This window comes from Apteryx rowi, unplaced genomic scaffold (genome assembly GCF_003343035.1).
Source record: "Apteryx rowi isolate R43461 unplaced genomic scaffold, aptRow1 scaffold_907, whole genome shotgun sequence".
Classification (NCBI taxonomy): domain Eukaryota; kingdom Metazoa; phylum Chordata; class Aves; order Apterygiformes; family Apterygidae; genus Apteryx; species Apteryx rowi.
In genome coordinates, this window is record NW_020451213.1 from 5,217 (window position 1) to 25,648 (window position 20,432).

The 20,432-nt window shown below is 35.8% G+C and overlaps 1 protein-coding gene across 2 annotated transcripts; it reads right to left on the minus strand.

The window, feature by feature from the left end:
• Positions 1-213: 213 nt before the first annotated feature.
• Positions 214-18,525, minus strand: STK17B (serine/threonine kinase 17b). Of its 2 annotated transcripts, XM_026091490.1 has the most exons (8): positions 18,366-18,525; positions 13,428-13,640; positions 8,147-8,291; positions 7,646-7,772; positions 6,774-6,822; positions 5,334-5,513; positions 2,969-3,242; positions 214-1,196 (listed from the first exon to the last, which is right to left on the minus strand). In XM_026091490.1, exons 1-8 carry the CDS (start codon positions 18,485-18,487, stop codon positions 1,179-1,181), a joined length of 1,128 nt encoding a protein of 375 aa, XP_025947275.1. In that variant the 5' UTR covers positions 18,488-18,525; the 3' UTR covers positions 214-1,178. The 2 variants fall into 2 exon arrangements, with proteins under 2 accessions (XP_025947275.1, XP_025947276.1); XM_026091491.1 differs by lacking the exon at positions 214-1,196 and having other exon boundaries at positions 1,383-3,242.
• Positions 18,526-20,432: the final 1,907 nt, after the last annotated feature.

The following is a 20,432-nucleotide window of genomic DNA, read 5'->3' on the forward strand; positions in this document are numbered from 1 at the left end:
GTGTAGTACTCATTCGAGTTTCCTTACATGGCCATTATGCAAAAGCCATTAGAATTTAACAAAAATATCACCTCAATAAATACTGCAAGACATAATTAGACCACTGCATACAGGATCATATACTTTTTATAAGTATAATACAGATACGTAAGAGTCCCAGGAAGATAGCTATTAAAAATATGATTAAAAACAAAACGAAAAAACAAACAACCCTCACAAACATTGAAAAAGACAAACTTTATTTTTTTTTTTAATATAAAAAGGTCAAGAACTGCATAGAAATATGACTTCAGTAATCTTAAAATGTTACTCACCACCCATTTACAGTTGGTAATCCCCAATAATATGGCAGGAAGCAAAATGGGCTAACATTGTCTATAATGTATATATTTACATTCAATTGAAGTTATGCACGCAGAGTAATTTTTAAATTAAATCAAACAATGATCCAAACAAAAATCAGATTCAAGGTATATTTTAAATTTACATAAAGTACAAATAAAGTCTTTAATCCTTATCCTTGGAAAGGACAAAATTTCATTTATTCAAATTTAAAGATAAGTTAGCTCCAAATGTAGTTAGAAATGTAAACATCAGTTACCATGATAAAAGCTTTAAGGAATATTTAAGATAAAGTGCTGGCATATGCTTTCAGCTTTATTTTTCAGATGTTAAAAACAGAACACTAGTATACAAAGACACAACATTCCCAGTTGTAATTTCAGTTTAGTAATCTTTTTGGAGAATTAAAAAAATGTAATTAACTTTGTAAACCATTTTTTCCTGCCTTTATCTTTTGTAGCATTTTGACAGTTTCTTCCTTTATCATAAGTGAACTTTAAATTGTGAGGGTATGTGTATAAAATAGTTCATATTTTTAATTTACCCAGTTTAAATTAGACTCCGTGCTGGTGGGGAAAAATTTTTTTTTAAATAAGACTAACTGGGAAAAGTCAAGAACTTTGAGAATGGTATAAAGTACCTGAATACAATCCAACAACTGCCTCCAGTAAAGTCATTTTATAGTTTCTATTATCAGCATCACAGAAAAAAGTTACATAAAAATTAATGTGCAGAGAAGAGTCAGTGCAGTTTATTTATACGTAGGCATCTGAGCTTCATCCATGCTGAATATACTTGTGATTTCATTTCACATGAGTTTAAGTCTTGGAAAACTTTTACTTCTGACAAACAAACTTAAAAACAAAAACAAACAAACAAAAAAAATCAGTCTTACAGGCTTTACTGCAGGTGATTTTTCACTTGTCAAGATGAATATCACCCAGAATAAAGACACCAGTCCTGAACTCTCCCATCCATTATGTCAAAACCTTATACAGAAACCTATTTGCAAAAAATTGTCTATTCCTTTGCGGGGGGGGGGGAGGGGGGAAGGGGGGGAGAGGAGATAAAATACAACCTTTTACTGATTATTATGTTTACTTCTCACATGATGTTCCAAAACCTCAATTTGCTTAACTACTGACAGGTCCACAGGCACACTTGAAAAAAATTATCAGTCAGGACTGTGATACTTTATTATACAAAACAAASTAAATCCAAACCAAAAGAGGTAAGTCTATGCAATGAGGAATGGAAAACTGCAAAGGTATTTCAAAGTGCCCTTTACTTTCAGAACGTTTCTAGGAGTTTTAATACATTCCCTACACAGATAGGCTTTTAAACTCAGTGTTGTTATGATCAGGATTGTATCTTGTCAGTATTTCAAGGGTAAATATTAGTTTCACGCTGTTAAGATGTGATTGGCATTTGCTCCAAGCCAAAATTTGACATATGTATTATTTCACAGATCTTAGAAACAAGCAGCAGAAGGGATACGACTTAAAAAAAAATGACAAACCCAGAAAACAAAGCAAGTTTAAGGGTTTAAAGCAATTTCTGGATAGTTTGTCTTTAACTACTAACACACTGCAGTCCATTTCTCAGAGCGGTCGTAAGGCTAAGTGTTGTGGGTAACAATAATGGACAGAAAAGATGCACTGAGCATCTGCATTAAAAGGGCATAATAAAAAGCTCTTAAATGCAGTTTCACTGGCGAAAATCTTTGTACTCAGTTATTAGTTTAATCTCTGAAGCTCTCTTTTTCTTTTTTAAGATGAGGAATAGATCATTACAGGTAGACAACACTGTTTTAGAGACTGTATGAAAGGAAACCAGCAGGTGTGTCAAACATGCCCATCAGCACAGGACCCTCATCCTCTTCTAATATAACTCTCTGATAAGAAGCAAAGGACCACTAGCACTAGGAATGACAATCTACCTGTACTCTATTCAGTCTACCCATATCCTATTCAAGCACTGCAGAGATTCAACACAGGAAAAACGCACACAATATGCATTGTAATCCTTAAGCAGACCAGACCAATAAGGCAGAAACATTTCCTTAACTACTAATGATCCTAGAGAGAAAGCAGTTGTCCAAATGGTCCCAACAGATGTATCATATTCCCAAAGCGCGCTGATTTTTAACTTTCATTTAAACTGATGAGCATGGCTACAAATAAGAAAGCTCGATTCAGTTTCCCTGCTTAGATCAGTTTATTATCAAGGTGTAATCGTAAAAACKTACATGTTATTCATTCAACCACTGCTTGGCAAAGCTTGAGTTTAATTAAACTCATTTTCAGGTTTAATTTGTTCACTCTGGCATCATTTTTGGACTAAAACTTGAAAAGTGCAAATAYATTTAATTATACCTTCTTCAAAAAAAACATAAAAAAGAAAAAACATAGAACTCATTCTATTGGTGCTATAACTCCGATTTCTCAGGAGTTAAATCCATTGCCAGCAACGGACAGAAAAGGAAGCACCAGCATAAAAAGATCAAAAGTGCATTTCCAGTACATCAATGCTGCATGAATTGGCAAGCCATAATCTTATATTCACCACTGGAATAGATTATGCTAAATTCATTTCAAAAGAAGTCTATAAAAACACATTAACATACGAAGTCTGTCATGAAGTCTTGTGGATACTGCAATGAATCATCAAACCGGAAACGTTTGGAGACTGTACTGCTGTCCTCTGGAATGTTTTCTTTGTCTTCCTTGTTGCTACAGGTACCATTACAACTGGATTTTATATTCTGCTCTTCTGAGCATTTTGTTGTGTGTCCTGGCATCAGAGAAGGGCAGCAAGTTTCTTCAGGGCTACACAAGAGTATGAATTCCCCTTGCTGCAACCACAAATGAGAGAGACAGGCCTCTGCTGTGGGTCTTTCCCTTTGAAAGAAAAATATCAAGAGGTAAGYTGCTTAAGTTAATTTCAGAAGCACTAAAAATATAATTAAAGTAGTTCTGACATATGCCAAGAATAAATTTTAACCACAATTAGCATTACAGAGGGAACAACATTACACAATTAACATTGCTGCTTTTCCACCCACCACCAAAACTACTAAAAAGTGCATTAGAACCTACTGTAGTTCAGGGTTCATCGTTAGCAACGTGCATCTAGATTTTAGTTGACTTTTCCCCCTAATACTGAATGTCAAAATTGGTAAACTTTTAATCAGAACAAGGAACAGATACTTTTTAGCTAGTATTCATAGTTCTTTAGAATGTTTTCATCATTATATATATGCACATGCTTATGCTTTTGAAGTCCTACATTTTACATAGACTATTTTAAGCAGGGAATCTTATTTAATGACTATTCAGTCATTCGGTTTTCAGTGAGGACCAAACGAAGGGAATTTGTTTTCAACTCTATCAGACATTTTGCAGTATTTTACTGTTGGAATCACCCTAGACTGGTGTAAATTATTCCAAAGTTACTTCCAAACAGACTTGAGATTTACCAAATAGTTCTGTTGGATAATCTAGTGCAGTGCTACTATACTTTTCATCAYGTTTTGCATTAGCAAGTTCCACACAACTCGCTGGAAATGCAACAGAGCCCACTACCTGCTCTCTATGCAGGAATGTATAAATATTTTTTGGTCAGAGACCTCTGACTTTATGGAGATGACAATCTCAGACAGACTTTTCCTCTAAACATTCAAGAAGGTACAGTCATTAAGCAGTGGAAAGGGAAAAGCAGTTACTGAGCGTATAATGAAGACACTGGGATGCCCAGAAGCAAGACAGCAAGTATAGTAGCTGTAGCAGAACATCAAACTTCCCACAGGTCCATACTAACATTTACTGAAGCAGGCTCTTCATAATTGCTTCCCTGATGATACTATGGTTCCAATGAGCTCTTTCAGCTGTTGACAAACACTCTATGTGAGATTATAAAATAGAAAGGACTTTTCATCCTTGAACTTGTCCTGGCTAGACATGAGGTAACATGGAGTCTCTATTTCCTCAAAGCAGGCACTTCACAGATGTCAGCTGCCATAGTCAACCCCTCCTATCAAAGAGCCTCCTCCTCATACAGCAGGCTCACTCCTGCTTTGTGGAGCCTCTCTGAAGACGATAGCTATTACTGAATACAGATGACAACATGCAGCCCTAGCACTGATAATCCCTGACCATGCCTAGTAAAATATGACCAGCTGCCTTTACTAAACTCAGGTACTGTTACAAGGATTGAAAATTGCCTTTTTTTTTTTCTTTTTAATTTTCCTGCATTTGCTTGTGTGACAGTTAAAAATTCAGTATTTAACACTACATAGCAAGAGCACACACAGTCTTTGTGTACAATTCTCCCACTCTCAAAGACTATCATCTCACAGTTCAGCTACTCTGAAAGGTCTCTGAACTCACAAGGAATGTAAAGTTATGGAAATATSCATTAGAAGTACAAAGACGTTTGTGCTTTTGATTGTGAATGCTTTTGACAAGATTGAACATAGCAAAACACTGTTTATTCCTGAAGAATGTTCAATCGCAGGACTATCAAGTTTTTACATAAACTGTATTAAAATAGAAAGCTGCATTAAATATAAATCATGAAACATCAAAGCACTGTATCAAAAAGATTGTTTTTTTCTCTACACATGGAATAATAAAAGGTTAAGCTATAGACAAGAATCTGATCTTTCTAGAACGTATTTCTTAAGATTTGTTGATACTCTGTCTTCCGAATGGAAGTATAAAGAAAGTCAAAGCAAGCAAACTCAGAACACCAGCCTGAAAACAGTAATAGCCAGACACTGAATCAAAGATCCTTTTCGTACATTATGGAAAAGCAGAAGCCTGCATTTTTAAAAATCCAGCTGATAATACCCAGTTGATCATATCAGTGCATTTTCAAATGTATAACTGATCATATCAGTGATACTAAGCTTCCATATTAATATTCACTTTTTCTAGATGCTCCACAAACACGAAACATAGGATTCTTGCCCTGAAGAATTTGTTACTTACTCAGGATTTTTGATGAGAAGCTTTTGAACGAAGTCTCTGGCAGGCTGTGAAATCGATGAAAATGTTTCTTCTGAATAATCAACGTTAACTTGAGATATATTAAGGAAAGTTTCTTGATTATCAGCTCCCACAAATGGAGATTCTTGTGTCAACAGCATATATGAAATTACACCTATGTTCCTGAGATAAGAACACAATGTGTCATCCTACATAGGGTACCTAAACAAAGTCCCATGTCCCCCATTTGTTGTGCTGCAAATCAGAACTTTTTGATGTATGCCATACTCAAAGAATTAGAAACAGCATATGGTCTCTCATTTCTATGTGATTTGGCTGTGTGTGCATGTACACACAGATGGAAATCTATCCATATATCTCAATGAGGGGATTTCTGGAAATTGCTTACTCTCACAGACACCCTTTTCCTCCTCCTGGGACTGTTAGGAGAAGCAAATATACAAATCTGACATAGCCAGTTCTTGGAGGTATGGCAATTCTGTAAGTCAGAATCGCAAAAAAGACTTTCTAATCTGCATAAAATAGAAAACACCTATCTTGCATGTTTCATGACAATTCTGGATGAAGTATTGAAGGCTGAGATTTAGTCAACCTGTCGGTAGAATTAGAATCTGATTTCTGCCATAGTATCCTCTGGCTGAGATCTTTTTCCGTAAGACCATGAAAGCAAATACCATATCATGTGATTTATTACAAATCTGAGATGGTTTCTTCATGTGTAGAAAGCATCAAACCTTAGTAGCAATCACAGTGCAGAAACATGTAGCTGCTGTGTGCGAGTATTCTGAGCATACAGACAATAGTTTGTTTGCTTTTATCTCTTCCCACAACAGACATAGTAAGTTGTTAAAAAAAAGTTCATGAACAGATTTAATAACTCTTATGGGTTAAGAATATGTTGATATACGAATCCACAACCAGAAAGTATAGCTGTAAGTAGCCTAAGATACTTGTTTCATTTTTTAAGAGTCATTCTGCAGAAACTGATATTGCTCTAAAAACAAGAAGTGGAAAGTTACATTCTTAACATTTACATAATAAGGGGGGGGGGAGGGAAGTGTCCAAGAGTAGCTCATACCTGAAGTATGTTCACCAATGTTATCCAGGAGTAATTAATAGCTAAAGCATGTTATCCAATAATAATTATTATTCCCTTAGAACAGATGTCCATGCTCTGTATTGCTCAGAAGCCACTTGCATTCCCTACTAACCGCAGAACAATACAGACCCATATGCAGTAACTCCTGCCAGCGCTAGCATATATCCTGAGCACTGTCTTTCTCTTCCCTTCTTTTGTTTGGCCCACCAAGATAATAGTATTTTTGGAAGCGAGATAAAATTGCATCAAAAACTGCATCTAGCCCCTACATTGCTAATTGGTCATGCCTATCTCATCAAAATGATTTAAAGTATACAACCTACCACATATCTGTAGCTGTAGTAATAGGATCATAGTTTAAGATTTCTGGAGCTAGGGAAAGAGATAGGAGGAAAAAAAAAAAGACACTTTAATAGATACTATATATTCAAATGTCCTTTGAAACATACTCTGAATTTTTTGGCAAAGTTTTTTTTGCCAACCAGTATTATAAGACTAAGCATGCAGTTTGAATAATCGAGTTTATTATTTCAAGCCACAAAAGGTGAAAAATATTATTTCAGTTTGATCACACTGACGCTTAACTGGTTTAGTATATAGCTTTAAGAAGAACACACAAAGCCTTCAGCATGGTAACTCTGTAAAGTCAGGTGATTAGACCATTTTTAAGATCAGCTGCTGTCAGTATACACTGGATAGCACGCTATGCACCACAGGCTTAAGTGCTCTTAAAAAATGAGCGTAGACAGATCTTTAAGGAAACCTGCTTCACAGAGAGGATCAAGTCATAATGACATTATCTTTCCGAAGAATATTTTGATCTCATTAAATCATCATACTAAACTGCATACCTAATTCAAACAAAATGCTTTTTTGTATGCATGCTAGTGTTGTGTTTTGGCTCTAATTGCAAAATTTTAACAGTCAAAAATTCTTCTTAATTTAAGCCGTAAAGCTACTCAGTTGTAAAGACTGCATCACAGCAAGAACTATAGCATCAAATTAGAGGTGCCCTTATTGATATAGTTTGGGATTTTTCTGCAAATATTCTCTAAAGAAAGAGAACAGCTCAAAACAAAGTGTTGCTTTGTCCTGTTCTTCTTTCTCCAGTAATGGCTCATAAGTTCACAAGCACAATGTATGAACTGTTTCCAGGAAACTGCACATCAGAAATTTTAAAGGAACTCTTCCATACCTAGATATTCTGTTGTTCCCATAATTTGCCGCAGTTCACTAGAATTCTCAATCTTCCGAGACATACCAAAATCTACAATCTTTACATCACCAAGAGGATTGACGCTGCTCAGCAAGATGTTTTGAGGCTAGAATAGAAAAGTTTTAATTCTTTAATTCATAAAGTACAAGCTGCACAAAAAATATACCAAATGACATGCCAGTTTATACTATGCAATACTTGCTGCTAAATTTTATTTAAAAAATTATGTTTATTTTTTTTTAAAAGCTTATACTTGCAGTGCTTATCTTACACTATTTTGACCACAGAAATCTGCAGATTGCTAAACAGAACAGAGACTGTCTGTATCCTAAATAGTCTTCTGTATTCTAAATTTTTATTTAATCTCTAATATACTGCCTCTTTTCCTCATCTTTGTTATGTTTTAACAAATKATTTTGATGCTCACAGTATTAAATTGAAAGTAAAGCACTAAAAGAAAAAAGTCTGATGTTGCTTCACCTTTAGATCAAGATGCACAATATTGTTTTCATGCAAGCAGCAAAGTCCTTCAAGTATTTGTCTTATAAGTTTTATAACATCACTTTCACCAATTCTGTCATCCAGGTCTGGGATGCATAAGTTAAAGATCTCTCCTCCAGCAGCACTGAAACACATTCAAGAACACAGATGTATTAAACTTGAAATGTCAAGCTTAAATGAGAAAAACTTTACATATAGTATCTATTTATATAGATTTTTATGTATGCATATATATTTATTTACTCACTATTCAGCCTAGAAGCTGCTGAGAAAATTATTTTTTAAACGCACRAATGCCCAGACATAACATACAAGCACTTAGAAAGTGAAAGGATGAGGGGGGGGGGGAAATCTAATGATGCTTTCTTTGCCTCACAGCAGGCAATAGGGGTTGAGATAGTGCAAGATTTTTTGGGTCGAATTTCTCACAATGCTCTGGAAATCTCAACCTTGCTTTCTTGCAACTGGGCCTGAACAAGCCTTCAGGAAGATGAGGTCTATCATCATTCTGTAATGGAAGAAGCCTACCACTTGAAATGAAACCTAAAATTTCTGGAACATGTCCAAACCTTCAAGTAGGCCAGCTCCATAAACAATTTGAGGGAAGAAAACCCAACAGTATTCTTATGTTGGATACAAAATTATTTCAAAGGTACAAAACAACAATGCAATAAATAGCTAGAGTTGTGGAAGAATATTTCTGGGTGGGAGGAAACTGCACAATTACTATTATAGGTCCTGCCATTCTGATGGAAGGCTAGAAATCACATATTTCTGTCAGAGGTACCAGGAAGAAAATCTAGCACTCTGATGATGTTGTAATACACAGCCGTAATACACAGCTTAGTCAGCCAATAAGCAATATCTTCCAGAACTCCAGCAGATACAAAATATTCAGAAATACAAGGCCTCAGCTTTGTCACTTTGAAATCTACCATTTCCATACTAATAACAAAGACGAGATTGACAAGCTTCAGGTTTTCACACAGCAACTCAAAATGGCTCCCTCAGAATAAGGCTCCTATTTCCTTATAGAAAACCCTACCATTAGTAGAGCATAAAGGAAACGTGAAAATGACCTTGTGTCATTGTGCTGCGTGTGGTTTCTTGGTTATTATTGACACCGTGGCAGTATAGAGTGTTTCCTTGCATGCCGACTTTGAAATCATTACGCAGCCTGCTTTAACTGCCTGAAGTTTCTCTATCTTTAGAATAAAGGAGTTCCTGAGAACTACAGATCAGTAAGCCTGAATTCCACCCTTAGTAAAATGATAAAGTCTATATAAAAAAAAAAGTTAAGATCATGGACAACATGGATAAACATAGTCACTACCCTGCTGGAGCTCTGCAAGATCTCAATAATTGCTTTTTATGAGAAAAATGTGGATGAAGGGAGTGGATGTCATTTACTTCAACTTTAGCAAGGCTTCCAATGCTGTTCTCCCACAATGTTCTTGTATCTAAGGTAGGACATTACAGTCTGAACGGGTGGACAACTGGATGGATAAAAAGCTGAACAGCTCTGCTGAAAAGGACGTGGGGGTCCTGGCAGACAGCAAGCTGAATGCAGCAAAGGCGGCCAACAGTATCCTGGGCTGTAATAACAGGCACATAGCCGGTAGATGAAGGCAAGTGACTCAACTCAGCACTTACTAGACCCCATCTAGAATACCACACCTAGTTTTYGGCTCTCCAATTCAAGATATTAGCAAACTGGAGTGAGTTCAGCAGACAGTCATCAAATGAGGAAGTAGGTAAGAGTACCAGATAAGCTGTAGCATAGCTAAATGTAAGATATCTTGAGAAAAATAATCTAATACAAGCTTACAGAACACTAAAGTTGGACCTGGCAGTTACAACTCAGGACATACCTCAGAGTAATTGTTGACAATTCTCTGAAATAACTGGACCAATGCACAGCAGCAGCCAAAGACAGACAACAAACATTGTGTATCATCAGAATGCTGCTGAGAACAAAGCAGCAAAATGTTGCTCTATAAAACCTTAGCGTACCTCAAGTACTGCACACAGTTCTGGTCTCTGTATCTTCAAGAAGGTTATAAGATCAGCGAAAAGGCAAAGGACAGATAAGAGAACAGAACAGTTGCTTTACAAGAAGAAACTGAAGAGTCCGACTCTTCCGTTTGAAGAGGAGAAGGCTGTAGGAGAGTGTAAGAATGAGGCTTAAAAAAACACCAAGGCTGGTTCAGAGATGAACAAAGAACTATTATTCACCAGATCCCACAATAAGAAAAATAGGAGGCACCTGATGAAACTAGTAGATGAGTTTAAAACAGATTAAAAAAAAAAAAAAAAAAAAAAAAAAAAAAAAAAAAAGAAAGTAGTTCTTCACACAGCAGGTAAAGAAAATCTGAAATTTCTTACCACAGAAGGTAAAGAGACAGACAGTACCAGCAGATTAAAAAGGATGAAACAGATTCACAGACTACAGGACCATAAACAGATATTAAAAGGAACAGGCAAAGATGTATCCTCTGCTATCCTTAATAGAATACTTCTGTTTGCTGGGAGAGTACAAGAATGGACAGCAGAAAGTGGGCAGGCACATTTGCTCCTCAGCTCTTCCTAAACAGCATCTCCTACAGCCATTTCTAGAAATAATCATGGGTTAGATGGACCCCTGACCTGAGTCTGTATGGCCTTCCCTAGTTCTTCAATAAGCAAAACTAGATGGATTTGAAAATTAACTACTACAGCTGCCAGGTACAGCTGTAAAATGAATTAGCACAGCTGCCAGGCTTCTCTCTCTGGATAACAGATTTCTCCAGTTACCTTTGAGTCACAGATTAGAAGAGTAACCTTTTTTGTGGGACTGTTGAAAGAGCGTTCAAGTCTTTAGTAATTCTTAATAAGGCCATCTTTGTAGAGAGAACTGGCACCTATTCCTCTGCTTTATTTAAAAGAAATGAGCTTAAACAAACTCTAATTCTCACTATTACATCTTCCAAAGAACCCCACTGATATAGTCCAACAGTAGTGAGGACCATATGTAGCAGGAAAGATATGATGAAATGAGAAACACTTACAAATTTATGAGTGAGAAAGAATCATTTCTTACAATTCTTTGAAAGTACTGCTTTTTAATGAGAAACATTAAGTAGTCCTGCATCTTCTGCTACCGAAGTAAATAATTTAGAAGTGTAATCAGCCCTCCACTCATCCCAACAGCATTAGGAAAGCTTACTACAAAACTTATGAACACTGCTACAAAGTAGACCATTAAGATTAACACCATATTACCAGGAAATTGTGTCATTAGCTGCAATAAACAAGGCAAAGTTAGCTGAGCTGAAACGGAAGTACAAAAATCAGTATTGCTCTTATGTGAACATGCACTTATTCTTAATAACAAGTTCCAAACTTGTCACCTGGAATTTGCCTTTACTTCTAGATTATTACATTAATCTTTCCAGAAGAACAGATAATGCATTAGGAATAAAGTAGTTCCATATAAGCAGCATTGCCCCCCCCCTTTTTAAACATATAGCAACATTACTAGGTAAATTCAAATTAATTTATCATAATGGGTATAGATTACCATTCATATATCGTCTAATTCTTCATACACAAAGCCTAAATCCTACTCAGAGGAAGGCCTGTTGAATGCATTTCATAATTCACATTTTTGTTCCTTACATTCCAAACAAATATTTACATATACAACAAACATGATAGATAATGCAAGATAGATTCCCAAATAAGGAGACTCGTTTTCAGAGTTGATGAACAGCCACAAGGGCATCTAAAAAACAGGAGAATTTTGGAGGAAACAGTTCTAAAAGCCAAACAATTTTAAAACATTAAGAATACTAACTTTAGGAGCTCACACCCTGCAAAAGAATTGCAAGTTTTGGATGACCAAAACATGTCAAGCAGTGACCAAAGCTGATAGAGCATGCATGTGTGCAGCTCCTCTGAAAGGCAGGGCCAATTTGTGAACTCAAAATCAGTGGCTACTTTTTTGAATTATTTAATATGCAAAGTGCTATAGACTTTTTATGGGATCCAAGGACATTCTCTCTGGTCAGCTTGACACGAAGGATTCTTTTAAGAAAAAAATAAATCAGATCCTAGAATTTGCATTCAGCTTTTATATTAGGTTAACCTGCTTAAAAATTCATCAAAGAGCTTCTTACAAAATTCATCTAGCAGAAGAAATAATCTGTTCAAATTAAATAGACAAGTTTTAATAAAAATTACCCCCAAGTGAAACAGTATTTAAATGTACAAACAAAAAATATTTAAATTTGAATCAAGAGTAAAATCAATTGTCCGTTCAACTATGAGTTATTCAGTGAGGAGAAAAAAGAATTTCCTCTTTTTATTTTTTGATAGCTTTTGGTATCAGAGGTCTGTCAAAAAAATCTTCATCGGTCCATTTACCACATCATGTATGGTCTTAGGTTTGTACATATATTACCAGCAACATTTAGTAGTCAGCGCCTTTAGTATTCGGGTCCAATTCTGTCTTACCTCCAAATCTGTCACAATGATCTTACTAAAAATTTGATTTTTAAGAATGTAAACCACACATACAAAGATACCAACAGTCAGAAGAATTTATCCATTCACTTAAAATGGTACTTGGAACACTTTTTTGCATCCATCTATGAGCTAAATAATAAGCATGTGAGACTTCCTTCTTAAAAAAAAAAAAAAAGAAAAAAAAAAAAGCATGCAAAAGGAAAGAGTAAGAGTGAGAATATTAGAGTTTCACTTCAACCAGATCAATTTGCTTGTTTTTTCCTGTATGAAGTGTGATGCTTAATATCACTGTTCTGGCATTTACATCCTAAGGATGTAAAGCACAGCTACACTGTACCTTTCCCAGTTTTCTGTTGTTTTAACTAACACATTCATACAACAGAATGAATGCAGTACTTTTTGAACTTTTGAGTACAGAACTGGGATAGGTTTTGGTCTATTTTTTTTTTAAATCTCTACTCCATATTGTTTGACATAACTCTTTAGCTATGGATGTAACAAAATACATGTAAAACACTCACTACAAACATTTGAAATTAACAGCAATGGATTCAACGCTTACATTTACATGAAAATAAAGCAAACCAAAAAAAGCCCTAAGAGTTTACCGAAGTATATCATAAGGAAATCTTAGCATAATACATACTGTGTACTGTTGTAATCTTTCYGGGTGTTCAGGCAACTTACACTAAAAATGAATACATTGACAGAYTTGTAATTACAAACATGGAACATCTGATGAAGGCATACTTACTATTCCAACACCAAGATGATTTCATTTGCTGTTTCATAGACTTCATGGAGATTGACTATGCGAGGATTAGATTTCATTAATTCAAGTACAGCAATTTCATGAAGAATCTCTGCTTTGCAGTCTTGACCTCGTCTTCTTTTCTTTAAAAATTTGGCTGCATATTCTTGGCCTGTGGATTTAGCTATGCATTTTCTAACCACAGCACATCTTCCTCTGCAAAATAAAAGGGAACACATTAAAACCTAAGTAAATAAATTTCCATTAGAAGTAAAAAGGCATGGCAAGTAACTAGAAGCTAGGAAAATTGTCAGGGGAATGTCATGCATGTTYGGCCTGTTCTTACACCGTTCCCTGGATATTCACTTTTGGCCACTGTTAGAAACAGGGCACTAAGCTAGATGGAACTTTGGTGCGACAAAGTACAATTCCTCTTATATGCATTGAGCAACTAGCCATTATACCAGGGTATCTGCCTACGTGGGCATTCTTACTGAAGGGTCACAGGACCATTGAATAATTCAGGTTGGAAGGGACCTCTGGAGAGCTCTAGCCCAACCTCCCGCTCAAGGCAGAGTCAGCTATGAGGCCAGACCAGGCTGCTCAGGGCTTTGTTCAGGCTGGTAAAATATTACAAAAGAAAACCAAACTCAACCAAATTATAGCACTTACAGGATACAGCAAACACATCTGTTAAAAGTAGAAAACGAACAAAGAAAATGAAGTCTATTTGTACGCCTTCTGCGGGGGAGGAGGGAAGCTCTGTACAGAAGATTTTAGAGCTATAAAAAGAAGTTCCCTTCACAAACCATGTAGTACTGCTAAAAATTCAATTCTGTGTTTTGTTAAAAAAAAAACACAAAATGAAATAAAACAAGAAAAAAAAAAACAGTACTTCACATTCCCTTTCTCAATTACAGTTAGACAAAGTCTGCTGCTTAATTTCCTAGCCAACTCTTTAGGTATGGAAACAAAAATGTATTTTGGCAAAAATATGTTTTTAAAAGAAAACCACATACTGTAGCTAGAACACCAAGCTGACCTTTTAAAAAATTAGGGGAAAAATGCAGTTTTTAAGCCAAGTTATAAACTCCTGAAAAAACAAAGTTTTATAATCACAAGTTACGCATTCCCAAAAATGCCTAGTTGCATACTTACGAAGCATTTTCAAATCATACAAGAAGCATTCTTTTTTTAAAAAACTGAAGGGCTAAAATAAGTTATGTAAAGTTCTAAAAACTGTTATAAAACTATGTACAAAGAACAAGACCTACACTTACATCTTTGAACAAACAACGCCTTTCCATGTGTGTTTTTTTGTCACCACAGCACACGAAGGACAAACCCGATGAAGGGGCTGAATACTCGCTATCTGATCTGCTTTTTCAACTATATTAACTTCTTTAGCAGAAAAATATTGGCTCTTGCTGTAAGCCTTGCCCTTCTTCTGGTGCCAAAGACTGCTTAAAAGAAATGTATCTAAAATGAAAGGCATGTTTGAGGCATCTTTCAAAAAAAAACAAAAACAAAACAACCCACTAGATTTCAGTGTCTTACCAAAAAAGTACAAGTGCCTCTCATCATAAATCAGATTTCCATTTGTAAAGAGCCATATCTGTTAAATAGTTTGTACAAGTCTGACTAAACTATAAAACGTGAAGAGTTGACCTTTATTTGTACTTCTATCATTTACGCAGAAATAAATTCAACAAAACAGCTTCTCTATCATCATTTTTCAGTATCAGCTACCTGTGGATTTTGTATTTTTTTGTCCTTTTTTTAAGCATTAAGTTCAGAAAGGTAGGAGTGCAAAACACAAAAGAAAGCAATCAATTTAAGAGCTGAAAGATCATTTACAATCTGATACATGCACACTTCATTTAGAAACTATCTGCAAGTCTGAAACGGCTGAGCGTTTTCCTAATTGTTAAAGCAACTTACTGTCGCTGAGCATTTGAAGTTTACTGAGCTGAATTTTGCAATATACTTAAGTCTGAAGATAGTCGCACACAGTTTATATTCTATTTTTAAATTTCACATCACCCTGTCAACCACAAAGTTTCTCCAAAACTCAGAAAGGGGAACTGTTTGAGTTTCATGAGAACAGCAAGACCTTCCCTGAGAGTTTTTGAACATCTTCTGTACAGTAACTGCGGATACAACAGCTTTGAAGGGTCAGCAATATCTCCAGAAAGGACTGATAATGTATGAATTCCTGTTTATACTGTATTTGTAGTGTGTCAATTATTAAAATTTAAAGTTATAAAGTGAGCGAATGAGACTACAAATCAATACACAGCTTTGAAGCAGTCAGCAAAAAGATAAGCATCTTAAAAACAAATAGCTAGACTCTGGCAAATGCTATTAGTATGCACCTCTGGCATACAAAAATGTACTTCATAAACATATTGCATTTGCCATGCAAATAGAAACTTTTACACAGAACTCCCTCTTCAGTATAATTTCATTTTCTATCAACTGTTAACCTTCGCCATGTGAATGGATGATACAATTCCTTTGTCTAGCTTCTGCCCTTCCTCCCTCTGTACAGACTTCAGTGTTTCATCACTGACTCCATGTCTTTTATCTCAAACAATTTTCACCGTACATCTTTTTCCATCCCTCTTTTACTCTTACCTTCACATGGCCATGTTACCATGCCCCAGCAAATGGAATAAACTCATTTAAAGGCAGGATATATAGGTGTATATAAAACTCATTCAAATCCCTATAGCAGCATTTGCTCAGCATGTAGACAAACAGGCTTTTAAAGGAAAGATAGTAAAGGATGAAGACACTGAATGACATTAATTTTTTTAAATGAGGATCTAGAAAAAAATAAGCCTACACTTATAAAAGCACCTGCAGACAAGCTAACGTATGTACACACCAGCAAAACTGTATTTGCGCTGGTATAAGAATTTATGGAATCTATGCATCTGTGAACTAGTTAAAAATTCTGGTTGAAGTTACAAAGTTGTCATATTACCAACTGTCTTGAGATGTGCTGAGTTAGTTACCAGTCCTGACAGCTAACAGCTATCTCACAAACCAGCAATAAAAAGCACCACTAAAACCTGACAGCTCATATGTGAAGCAGCACTTCAGTGTAACAGGAGAGCTGTAGCTTGAAGAAACAAGTCTAGCCAAGTTTTCTTCAGCAAATTGTTTTGGAGCAKTGGAATTTCCCCAGAAACAGGAAAAAAGAGTCAAATCTCAAGTTTTGTACTGAAGCAAGCACAGTGGTTCCCACTCCTCGCTGCCTGCAAAGYAGCTGCTGAACCACTGCAGTTTACAGCCCAGTTTTATAAGGTAAAAACGATTTCAAGTTATTTTCACATCCCAAGCTGTAAACCACAGAAATTCAWCTACTTTGGAAGAAGCCATGCCATCCGCACGACAGGGACAGAACTACTTTAATCCACCAAACAAAACCTGCCTCACTCGTGGGTCACTGTCTTAAATACCAAGAGGACCTAAAAGATAGAAGGGCGTGGAGGAAGAACTGGGGCTTCAGGAAGCTTGAGCACAGAAGAGGAACAAAAGAACTAAGTAATCTGAAAAGGAAGAAGAAAACAGCAAATGAAAACAAAAGTAAATTGTACATTTTAGAGAAGCTAACTATAAAGGTAAATTTTACACCACTTAGGAAGAGGTATAAGTACTAAAAAAAAAGAAAGAAAGAAAGAAAGAATAGAGATGCACACTGAAGTCAGGAAAAGTCCAACAAACTGTTTGGAAAGCTATTTCCCTGCCTCTGTTCCTTTGCATTTTGGCATTAACTTTAAGTCTGTTTTTGCAGGCACAGAAAGTATATTACAGACTGTGTTTTGGAATCCCTGCAAAACCTATACATGTGTTTGCTTCAGACATCGTCTCTCAGATATGTATAATCTGAAAATACAGAGTTTTCAGAATACTGGAGTTTTAGAGGACAGCGTGTGCAAACTGCTTCTGTAGAGCCTGAATTTCAGAACCAGTGTGGACAAAACGGGTAAGAATAGAGAGGAAAGTTATGGGTTGTAAGGTGCACCTTTTTTAAATGAAAGAGTACCACATAAAGCACCTGAGCTAGAATAATCAAGAGAATGGTAAATACTGAAGAGTTCAAATAATACAAAGTCACATGCAGAAGAGCCTCTTAGCTGACAGAACAGGTTCTGGGTGCAAAGGATTGCTCTGTACCACAGCAAGGCACACCAACTGCAGAACTGACCTGTGTCACTTCCACAGCTGAAGAATTTAAGAACCTTGGAAACAAGACCAGGGAATTGTTGCTATTATGTTTTCATGGCTTTATACCCAATGCCCTGAATATTTTGAAGGTATGAAGTAACCCAAAGATTTAAAAAAAAAAGGTCAACTCAGATGTCAGTAACAGTATCATAAATATCAAGGATTTTTAAAATTATTTTACTGTTGCAAACATGACGAGGAAGCAGACTATGAAATTAATCTGAAATGGCAGGTTGTTAGAAACCTAGTCTGAACTGTTGAGGATGGGAGGGGGAAAGAAAAAGGTCTTTGCTCTCTAGACCTTAAAAATACAAAACAAAACAAAAAAAACAAAAACTATTCCAACCAACTCAAAATTCCCATTCTTGCAGTATCACCCTATGTCTTCTCTTCTTTATATACCTGGAATATGGTGCATCACTGGAGAGGGGTAATGAAAAAAAAGGAACATATTCCCAGATCTTTGTGCTTATGGAAAGAGACTAAGTCTTTCTGACATGGAAAGGGCTGACATCTTATGTCTCACTGTACCTTTTTCCTGGTCCCTAGAGAACCTGTTGGATACTGCAAAGAAAGGCGGAGAAAAGAAACATACTTAATTCCCCATCTACTACCGTAAGTTTTCCAGAAGTAAAGTCTATCATTGCACAGCGGATTCGCCTGCAGCAGAAATCCCTCTTACTAAAATAAAATAAATAGTCTTACCTTCCTAGCTCTTTAGATTCAAGCATGTAGAAATTGTGAAAGTTGTCTGTCTTGATTTGTGTCTGCAGAGATGTGGCTAACAAGCCTGAAAGGCTTTTATTCTCCAGCTTTCTCCTGAACATTGTTAAGAGCAGGTCGCTCTTCTACCAGTCACCTGTTAAAGCAATATATACAAGAGTTTTGGAAATCCCACAACTACACAGCAGGAAAGTATACAAATATTAGGACCTAGGTCTAATCAAAATAGAATAGCCTTAATTTGCTTAACAGTTGCCAAAGACAACATATTTAATCACCTTAAATATAAAACTTTAAAAGAATACTAATCAACAGAATCAAGTGATTCTAGGGAAATTAATTCAAACAGTAAGGTGGGTTTTTTTGTTACATCATCTTAACATTTGAGATAAGAGTATACCCACAAAAATTAGCCATAACCTTTAGTTCTAGTAAAAAGGCTAATAACTATTTTAAGTATTACAAGATTTTTTTTGTTTTTAATTTCATGAAAATAAACTTTAACTATTGAACAGGATCTGGAGAAGTTCTGGCAATTCCCTGAAGTTTACCCTGCACTTTTAATTAGTATTGGCTGACTTGAATAAGATTTCTTCCTTCTTGTTGTCTGCAACACAGCAGGCACAGCTGAGTACAGAAAAAATAAGTTTACAGTAGAAAGCTCCACTTTTTTTTTTTTATTAAACTTACCTGTAGTTCACCTAAGCATTTCTTTAATGCAAGACAAATTTGTCAGAAATCAGCATGAATGGACATCATCCTTTTTGCAAGTTCAGATCATTTAGAACCAACTGATGAACTTGCAATATTGATTAAGTTACATTAATATATCAGCAGAACTGCATATTATGAAGGTATTCCCACCCATGTTATTTCTATTGGTCACCAAAAAATTAGCTGATTATGAACTAAACATATTGTTTTATGGCATTCACATATATAGGCCTGGCTATGTCCAAAGCACCTCTTCAGGCATGACACAAAAGCAGGACAGAACAATGTTATTTAAGGATAAGAGCAATCTTAATTGATCGTTTGTTATAAGTTAAAGAGCAGGATTATCCTTATTAGTGAAAAAAAACTGCAAGGCAATTTACAGTTCAGATAGAGTTAGCAACCATACAAAAACCCCCACGCTTTCAATATTCAAATGGCAGCAGTGTACTCTTAAAACTTCTGGGGGAGCACTTGAACTAATTATGACTCCAATATCATCCAACATCCATCAAACATTGAACAAATTATCAGTTCTTGAAATGTGTGTACTCATATTGGAACTCATTTGGATTTAAATAAAGATTCATGTTTTAGCAGGAAAAAAAATCTATATACTTTTCAAAGAGTATCTTCTAATTGGCATCTGACAAGCATAAAATATCTTTTAAAAAGTTTATCAAAGGGTCACAACACAGTAACATGTAAGCCTTTGAATCAACTTTAGAAGTTGGTTTTTTTTACAAACACATCTTCCTTTATCCCCGATTACGATAACTCATCATTCAAGAGGCCAAAGCAAATGTTTGAAGCTTTATGTTGGATTCTCCTGATACAGCTTCAACAGTTAAAGTCATCTTATTACTGCAGCACTTCACAAAAAGATTTCTTTAAATTATAAAAAAATTACTTAAATGATGAAGAGTTGCTCTTATTAAACTCATTATGTAAGCTTTCACTTTTTATTATTATTCTTAAAGAGTTAGGGTTTGTTGGAACTTTTGTCTTATTCTAGATTAACTTTGTGTGCTAAGAAACCATCTCCTCTCGTTAGGTTGGGCGCACCAAGGGCACGGAAAAACTGAGAACCGTAGCGGGTCACCAACCCACAAACAGGCAACACAAGCTACCGAGGAGAAGGAGAGCCAACGTTTTTCAAATTCAGTTAGATACAAAGGAAATGCCCAAATTCAAACAGGTTAACTACTCTCAAAATTAAAGGCAACACCGGTTTTATACATTGCACTTGGAGCAGAAGACGTCAGAAGTACGGCTCCTGGGGAAATCAGCAAGAGAAAACTGCCCAGCTTTAGCTGGGGGGGGGGGGGAAGGGGC